This window comes from Sinocyclocheilus anshuiensis, unplaced genomic scaffold (assembly GCF_001515605.1).
Source record: "Sinocyclocheilus anshuiensis isolate Anshui unplaced genomic scaffold, SAMN03320099.WGS_v1.1 scaffold68, whole genome shotgun sequence".
In the NCBI taxonomy this organism is placed as follows: Eukaryota; Metazoa; Chordata; class Actinopteri; order Cypriniformes; family Cyprinidae; genus Sinocyclocheilus; species Sinocyclocheilus anshuiensis.
The window spans coordinates 432,990-442,043 of NW_015555741.1; the positions used below are offsets into that span (position 1 = coordinate 432,990).

General features: G+C 36.0%; 2 protein-coding genes across 2 annotated transcripts in view; both read right to left on the reverse strand.

Annotated features, from left to right (window-relative positions):
* The window catches only part of LOC107673247 (proteasome subunit alpha type-4-like), a 7,015-nt gene extending 4,256 nt beyond the window's left edge, over positions 1 to 2,759 (reverse strand). The window contains exons 1-7 of the mRNA XM_016466763.1: positions 2,657 to 2,759; positions 2,169 to 2,194; positions 2,023 to 2,065; positions 1,746 to 1,908; positions 551 to 628; positions 358 to 446; positions 148 to 278 (exon numbers count right to left, since the gene is read on the reverse strand). Of these exons, the coding sequence (XP_016322249.1) occupies positions 148 to 278; positions 358 to 446; positions 551 to 628; positions 1,746 to 1,908; positions 2,023 to 2,065; positions 2,169 to 2,171 (507 nt within the window). The 5' untranslated portion in view covers positions 2,172 to 2,194; positions 2,657 to 2,759. The remainder of the gene's footprint in view (positions 1 to 147; positions 279 to 357; positions 447 to 550; positions 629 to 1,745; positions 1,909 to 2,022; positions 2,066 to 2,168; positions 2,195 to 2,656) is intronic.
* A 1,111-nt stretch (positions 2,760 to 3,870) lies between these two features.
* LOC107673270 (iron-responsive element-binding protein 2-like) overlaps positions 3,871 to 9,054 on the reverse strand; it is a 14,270-nt gene continuing 9,086 nt past the window's right edge. Inside the window, exons 14-21 of the mRNA XM_016466795.1 lie at positions 8,288 to 8,372; positions 7,928 to 8,209; positions 7,690 to 7,794; positions 6,991 to 7,133; positions 6,669 to 6,816; positions 6,464 to 6,586; positions 6,161 to 6,346; positions 3,871 to 4,849 (exon numbers count right to left, since the gene is read on the reverse strand). Coding sequence (XP_016322281.1) covers positions 4,736 to 4,849; positions 6,161 to 6,346; positions 6,464 to 6,586; positions 6,669 to 6,816; positions 6,991 to 7,133; positions 7,690 to 7,794; positions 7,928 to 8,209; positions 8,288 to 8,372 — 1,186 coding nt within the window. The 3' untranslated portion in view covers positions 3,871 to 4,735. The remainder of the gene's footprint in view (positions 4,850 to 6,160; positions 6,347 to 6,463; positions 6,587 to 6,668; positions 6,817 to 6,990; positions 7,134 to 7,689; positions 7,795 to 7,927; positions 8,210 to 8,287; positions 8,373 to 9,054) is intronic.

Genomic DNA, 9,054 nt, shown 5'->3' on the forward strand with positions numbered 1-9,054 from the left:
ATAATATACACAAAGAATATCGGCCGATATATCGATATCGGCCTTTTTTTACTCCCTAATATCGGTATCGGCCCCGAAAAACCCATATCGGTCGGGCTCTAGTCATAAGATCCAGCATAAGAATCTGAATGCGTGCGTTTCACTCACTGCGCTGTTGTTGCCGATGCACGTGGCTTTCCAGCCTCCATAGTTTCCGCTGGGGTCACTCTGATAGAGCTGGAAGCCGTAGTGTTTGTCCCATCCCATATACAGCAGAGACACACCAAAGGGCCTTTTACCTGACAAAACGCACGTACGGTTTATATTGCACAGCCCAAAATTTCACCAGGATCATGTTAGAAATAGATTAAAATGTACCTCCAAACTGTGTGTAAGCCTGTTTGATGTCACACAGCGCAGTAACCAGCTGCTCGCAGGGAATGGGCTCCTGATACTGCAGCAGGTACCTGCACACACATCATCTAAGACTCTCATATGCATAATAAACCAATTTTGTCTTATAATAACCCAATGCGGTCTTCCGTAGGAGTCAAAGTGATGCTTCACTCACCTCTGTGCGAGGAGTCTCAGCTCGTTTGTGAGGACGTTGGCATCTGATGTAATTCCCGCTACACTGCATGCCATGTCTCTGCATTACAGAATCACCATACATCAGTATCTGTTATCATTTTGTTATAAAAAATGACTTTTTAAATCTTAAATATGAATGCAATTCCTCGCATATCAGAGCTAAACAACAACGCTTCCTTTAAACAATAAGACAAAAAGCACATAACACATACTTAAATATTAAACTAAAAGGTCAAATAAACTGGAAATATAAAATAACTGCTCATTCAAAATATTAATAAACACTGTAATAATAATATATAAACAATACTACATGAACACTGCCATACACACACTTACAAAAAGAAGAGAGAAATGTACTTGAATATTAATTCTAAATATTAAATATTAATACAATTTCTCCTAAACTAAACTAAATAAAACTCTTATTAAAAAAAACAAACAAAACCATGTACTAAAAATAAAATAAACTGGAAACAGCAAAATTAAAGCTCATTCAAAATATTAAATAACCATAAAATAGCATATAAATAATACTAAAATAACACTGCCATACCAAAAAGAGATTTGCCAAGGACAGAAATCTAATTGAATATTAAGTCTAATATTAAAAAATGCATTAGTATTTATTTGAAATATTAAAAATTAATGCATTTTCTCCCATATCAGAGCTAAAAAAAAAAAAAATCATGCTATCTTAGCACTGTCTACAGAAATAAAATAGAACAATCAAAATATGAATAAAGACTATAATTTAATTTTTAGCATTCTTTATATATATATATATATATTTATATAATAAATATATAACAATTTTAACAGGAAGGGATAAGAGAAATCATACATTTAACATATACATATCAAACATATGCTACAGCGTGTACAGTTGTATACTTACACATCCATATCAACACATAAACACAAATATAAATAAACACACGTGTATATACATATGCATATATACACACATATATTTGTACATACACCCACATACATATGCACCATCCCCCCAGTTAAAGAGCATTCTTAATATTAATTCCTTCCATATTAGAACTTCAGCTTCTCTTGGGAAATCTCAAATGCCATAATTATGAAATTATTTGTGTTCAAGTAATCCTGAGATTTAATAATTTTAAGGCCACATAAATGATTTGAATCTGAATGATTGGACTCACTCATTGAGTTTGTAAATCTTCTCCGAGAAGAACACCTCGTCCAGAAGTTTGTGGATGTTCCTCCTCTCTGCCGCCAGCAGCACGCCGTCATTGGCCAGGATGCCCAGACAGGTGCCAGCGTGACCGATGGCCTCCATGGCATATTCTACCTGATACAGACGGCCTGCCAACAACACAACACTCACAAACTGAGACCTTCTCCAAATGACAAGACATCAACATGCAGAATAATAACACACAATAAAAATAATAAAATAGTGGATATGGGGGCTCTCACCCTCTGGAGAGAAAATAGTCGTCCTTGAGTCATATCTCCGAGACTGTTAAACAAAACAAAAACAAATCGTGAATCATTGTGATAAGAACATATAGTGAATCAATAAACTGCATTAAAAATAGATCCACAAATAATGCAACACTTACCATTATGCCCTTAAATAAAATGAATCCTGCAAAAAGGAGAAAACATGCTTACTTGATCAGTACCAAATTGCACAAACATTATTATTACTAATTATTATATTTATTACATTTAATAATTTGCGCTGCTGTCAGAATTTCAAGAACTTACACATTCATAGAGCAAAATGAAACAGAAAGTAACAGAAAACAACTCAAACACACATCCAGCCTACCAGATACACTTCAATTAAATTAATATAAATGAGAGACTGAAGCACTAATGTGAATTTTAAAGCTGCTTTCAGTTTCTCCTGTATGAATGTGTTTTAGCTTTAGCATTAGCACCTGCATAACAGCATGAAGCAGCAACTTTTCGTTTCATTTAAATGTATCCTACGCTCAATTAATCTGACATCAGTTTAGCGTTTCACACACACACAGAAGCTTTACTTTGTAATGGGCATCATATATTGTGTGTAAAATATAGCAAAGTATTATTTTTTTCATACCTAATGCCTGAGTTCGCGCTGCCTGTTCACTGTTGAGGCTCCGACTCCGCTAAAGAATCTCACTGCAGCGAGAAGCGCGTCCACTCTGGATTCACTTCCATGGGTGGTCACGTGTGTTACGTGAAGCTCTGTGATTGGTTCCCTTTCTTTAGTTAGCGGCGGTAGTGCTCGCAATTTAGCTTTTTTTTTTTATTATTAAACAACTAAAAACTGAAACTTGTAACTTGCACTAATTGCACGAAATTTGCACTACTTTTCAATACTGTCCCAATGTTTTAAAAATTCCTTTTATGCATAGAATTGTTTAACATAGGAAAATTCCTCAATGAAGCAATATTTGAAAAGATCATCTAAGCATGGAGTAAACCAATCAATTTCAGTATGTGTTCACAAATTACGTACATCGGTTTTTCTAAAGACTTTACCTGATGCCCTGATGTGCGTTTTAGTTACACTAAAAGAAAAAAAAAAGAACTGGTTCATAAGAGTCATGTATTTAGGAAATCAGACTACAGTGGTTGAACGGTACGTTTTTGGTTCACTAGAAAGAACTGGTTTATAAGATCATTTGTTTCTGAATCAGACTACTGTCTGCTTTCAGTTTCTTTGTGCTGATGGGAGTGGATCAGCTAGATTGTACATCTCACAGAAATGAATCTTTCAGTTCCACAGCGCCCCCAGTGTAAGGGAAGCTACATTACCATACATTTTATCATAATGTACAAACTACGAATATTTCAGAGCATATATTAAACCAAAAATCAATTCTAAAATGCACAATAAAATATTTCAAATCATTTCAGATAATTAAATCTAATTTTACAATTGCATATTAAATACTAAAAATACACAAAGTAATGAAATATTCTGTCATACTACAAATAATTGGTTCACAAGAGTCATATGCTTGCGATTTGGACACTGATTACCCTGTATGTTTGTGATTCACTACAAAGAATTGGTTCACAAGAGTCATTTGTAATTTGGATTACACTGATTGTGCTGCATGGTTTTTATTCACTACAAAGAACTGGTTCATGAGAGTCATTTCTTTGTGAATTGAACTACAGTGGCTGCGCTGGATGTTTTTGATTCACTAAAAATAACACGTTATTTTTAACACAGGAGTCATTTGTTTGTGATTTGGACTACACTGATTGTGCTGTATTGACAGCCTGTGGTACTATAAAAACAGAAAAAACAAACTCGGCATGCTGATCTCATTATTTATTAAAAATTATTTACAGCATAATCCAAGAAAAGAATGATGACTTTTTCAATTTCTACTGCATCGTTCACCCATGTGCTGAGGAGCTGCATACTGTCTTCACATACAGAACACAATGACTGAAGCCAAACATCGCAACAAGGCAAACAGCACTGATAGTACCTAAACCAGCCATCGTTCACTCTCTAATGTGAGCTCGGAGTAATATCTTATGTTTATGGTTGAACATACTTCCTTAGTCATCACTGTCACTCATATTCCCAGTAACAGAAAACACTAAAATGGACGATCATAATAAATAAATTGATATTCTACTGGATCGGATGAAATCGAAGAGTGCTTTTTTTTGTCGTGACGGCAATATGTGAACTTTAGTACAGAAACGAGAGCTGGGAAATGAAGAAACAGTAAGCTGGAAAGCTTTGAATGTGTGGACATTTTCGCTCCGTCAAATTGGCCGTGTAAAAATCAGCACCATGAAAGAAGAGCAAAGCCTCCATTGGCTGTGAGGCCGTCGTGCAGTCTTCGCGTCCAGCACCAAAGAGCTCAGTTCAGAAGAACAGTTTCTTGAACCGCGTCGCAGGCACTGCAATACGAAATGCCCAAAGTTCACGCTCCACAACCAGACCGTGGAAATACACACTGAATCGCGTCTGGGAGTGGACACAATGATCTGGAGAGAAACCTTGGACATTTGTTGTTAAGTGCAAAACAATGACGTCCTCCGGGACGAGAGGATTCAGCAGACAAGAGGCACAGCGTTCAGTTCATAAGGCCTCCTGAAGGCCTCTGGGTGGTGCTGTACTGATCAGAGGTCCATGGGCATCTCCGTGGCTATGAATCTGATTGTGCTACAGCAGCAGAGAACGAGCTACGTACTTCAGGATGCCTCCGTGTCTGAAAAACGCCACATCCATGTCGTTCTCGAAAAGAGCCGTGACACTGAAACTCTTCCCTGTGCTCGTCTGGAAACAAAGGCAGACATAAACATTAGATGTTGCATGGACAAAAAGAAGTATGTACAAGTAAATTGCAGTTTAATTAAAGGGGTCCTATTATGCTCTTTTACAAAGTCTTGATTTTGTTTTGGGGGAGTTCTAGAACAGGCTCTCATGCTAGGTTGTTCGAAAAACACATTGGACTTTGAGCTTTGTAACTTTGCAGATCTTTTCTATGCTCGAACAGCAACATTACAGACTAACTAAAGTTGAAAAAGTGAAAAAGCATAATAGGACCCCTTTAAGAGGACTGGGCACGGATACAAATTTCGATTCACAAGCTCTCTATTTTGGTAACAATTTACTAAATAATGTAATGGCAGAAAAGAAATTCTTTCTTATCTATTGCTATAAATAACTTCTAACGCCTATATATTAATTTTAATGACAGCAGGTCACAAAACATGTAATTCCACTGCTATTTATCGAACAGATTAGTTAGTGAGTCTTGTTGAATGATTCATTAAAAGGACTAGTTCAAAAGAGTATTTTGTTTGAGAATCAACCTAAACTTGTGCTGTTTCTTTTTGATTCACTACAAAGAACGGTTTCATAACGTGCTTTTTTTGTTTGTTTTTTTTATCAGGATACACTGGTTCTGCTGTGTTTTTGATTATCTATATATAATCAGTTCAAAAGAGTCATTTATTTGTGAATCAGACTACAGTGGCTATGGTTGGCTACAAAGAATCAGTTCAAAAGAATCATTTGTTTGTGAACCAAACTATTGACTGCGATAAACTGACTGCGATGTACGTTTCAATTCACAAAAACATTGATTCACAAGAGTCATTTATTTGTGAATCAGACCAGAGTGGCTGTGCTGCACATCTCTGATTTTCATCAGAGTTGTTTGTTTGTGAATCGGACTACACTGATTGTGCTAGGTGTTTCTGATTCACTAAGAAGAACTGATTCATAAGAGTCATCTGACTGTGAATCAGACAACCATGGCAGCATTGTATGTTTTGTGCCTGTATGTTTGTACCTGTTAGTGCATTGGACTACACTGGTTATTCTGAATGTTTTTGATTCACTACAATCAACTAGTTCAAAAGATACTTTAGTTTAGTTTCTTTTTTTTTTTTTTTTAATCAGACTACACTGATTGTACTGTATGTTTTAATTCACAAAAAAAAAAAAAGATTTACAAGAGTCACTTATTTGTGAATCAGAATAAAGTGGCTGTGTTGTACATTTTCAATTCACTAAAAACTGCTGTTACTGTGTGCCACTTGTGAGCACATCTCACTGATGTTTTATCCACTGTCGCTCTACCTTTACTGTTAGCTGTTGTCTGGGCGTGAGCTCCTGTGGGAGGTTGATGGTGAATCGCTCTTTTCCATACAGCTCCAGCGAGTCGGCATTCTGTCCTGGCAGGAACTGCAGCGGAGCGATTCCCATCCCCACCAAATGATTCCTATGAATCTTCTCAAAGCTCTCAGCTATCACCGCACGGACACCCTAAATAACCCAGTCAAGACAAGCCCCTATGTTAAGTGTTTGCTCAGAATTAATCACAAGAAACTGTGTAATTGAACAAAAAGTAGTTACGCAGGAAAAGGATTATGGGACCAGTACCATTAAATAAGGTCCTTTGGCGGCCCAGTCACGTGAGCTGCCGGAGCCGTACTCTTTTCCTGCCAGGATGATGAGAGGAACTCCATCTCTCTGATAGCGTTCAGCAGCTTCAAAAACATCCAGCTGTGATGAGAAAACATACATCAAACCATGAGTACAGACTCAGAAAGAATTCAGTTCAAACCGGTTCAGTCTAGTCACTGACCATCTGTCCTGATGGAATGTGCAGTGTTTTGGGTCCGGTCTTCCCGATGAGGCGGTTTTGAAGCTTTATGCTGGCAAATGTTCCTCGAGTCATTACATCATCGTTTCCTCTCCGTGCACCATAGGAATTGAATTCACGAGGGGTCAAACTGAATCAAATGTATAAAGGAACTGAACTTAATGTCTAATAATCTTTATAAACATATGAATATAAAAATTATTTTTACTGCTAAATGCAACGGAAATTATAATAAATGATTTTAAGGACAAATATATGAACATACTGAGAAGAAACAGTACAAAAACCGTTCCCATCATCTCACCGCTTGCTCTGAAGGTATTTGGCGGCAGCGCTGACTCTTGCGATGCTTCCCGCTGGAGAAATGTGATCGGTTGTTACTTTATCACCCAGAAAGAGGAGTGGGTACGCTCCCTCAATGGACTGAGGAGTGCACACCTCTTTAGACTGAGACAACGAGAAACGGGGCCGTGTTAATGTCAAAATACTGTGAACGTGATGCATGGGGAGATCTGCATCTACATAACACCAGTGTTGTTACTGTTAACTAAAACTATTACAGATTATTTTCATTAATTGAAATCAAGCTGAAATAAAATATGAAATGAAAAATCTTGCGTTTAGTAATTAACTGAAATTAAATAAGTTCAACTACTAAAATGACTGAAACTGAACTTGAAAGAAAAAAATGAAAGCTACACAGAAATATTAAGAAATAAAAATGAATAAATACATAATGAAATTACTAAAGCTTAAACTGAAATAAAAAGAAATCTAAGCTAAATAGAAATATTAAAAAAATTAGTACATGACAAAATTACTAAAACTTAAACAGAAATAAAAATAAATAGAAATATTTAAAAGTAAAAACTAATAACAATTACAAAACGACATTAAATTACTAAATTATTAAAATGAACACTGAAAATCTAAAAACAGAAGCTAAATCAAAACATTAACAAAATACTGTAATAATATATAAATAATACTGCATGACACTCACCAGTTTGCTGAAGAAGGACGGACATCGAATGTAGGTGGATTTGGGATCCCAAGGGAAGAGGGCAGATTCGGCAGACTCTAATCTGTTCCAGAACGTACTTCCTTTCTGCAGACAATCACACAAATCAGCTATTATTAACAGACAACTCTACTGAGTCAACTGATTGAGTGAATCAATCAATTCAAATAACCAATATTGTTATATTTTCTGAGGAATGTGTGCCATTATAATCTTGCACCTCCATCCGGCTCCTCAGCTCTTTGAACATGGAGGCGATGACGATGTTCTCCTCCGTGTGGTTCACCTCCTCTTTGGATGGCCAGATATCCCGCAGATACACGTCCTTCCCCTCTAAGTTCACCCCCAGCGGTTCTGTCTCCAGGTTGATGCTGACTGTGCCTGCGATCGCATACGCCACCACCAGTGGAGGTGAAGCCAAATAATTCGCCCGAACGCAGTCACACAGGCGTCCTTCTAAATGCCTGTTTCCAGACAGCACGCCACAAGCCACCAAATCACCCTGCACACAAGCAGACAGATTAATACACAGCAGATCAGAGAGAGGAAGTGAGACAGAAATAAGATTAAACTGTCTCACCTGTTTAATGGCGTCCACCACACTCTCAGGTAAAGGTGCTGTATTGCCCACACAAGTGGCACATCCATAACCCACCACCTCAAACCTGAAACACATCATTAAAATGAATGCTTATTCAGACAACTGTGAATGTGTTTATGTACAACAAAACTAATATAATTTTGAAAATGTCACTTTTTTCTTCTTCTAAATAATCCATTATTTATGCATTTATATTTAGTTACATCCACTTTTTACATCCAGTTTTCTTATTTTTATTTGTAATAAATATAAAATATTTATTCATCCAAAAATCTGCAAAAATATGCGGGGCTCTTTGGATGCGGGATTCTTTTGTCATCAAAAAACTCGTCAATCCAAGTCACTCAAAAATATATTGTGAAAAGGTACAAATTTCCTTTATTCACATGGCTTTAGCATTAAAAAATGTTAAATGTTGTTTTAAATGTTAAAGCCATGGGAATAAAGGCTTTTTTACTTTTTTTCACAATATTTTCGAGTGCCTTGGATTGATGAGTTTTTTGATGACATAAAATATTTATTTAAATGTGTGTTTATATATATTTAGTGATAGCTGTCATTAATGATAATAACCTATGTGGGTGCATATATATATATATATGGCATTTGGAACTAATAGCTATTGTTTTTAATTAGCATTTTTAATTTATATAATTATAAATATTTAATATAATTTATTTAATTTGCTTTATATCATTTTTAATTTGTATTTTTCTGTTCCGTATATATATATATATATATATATA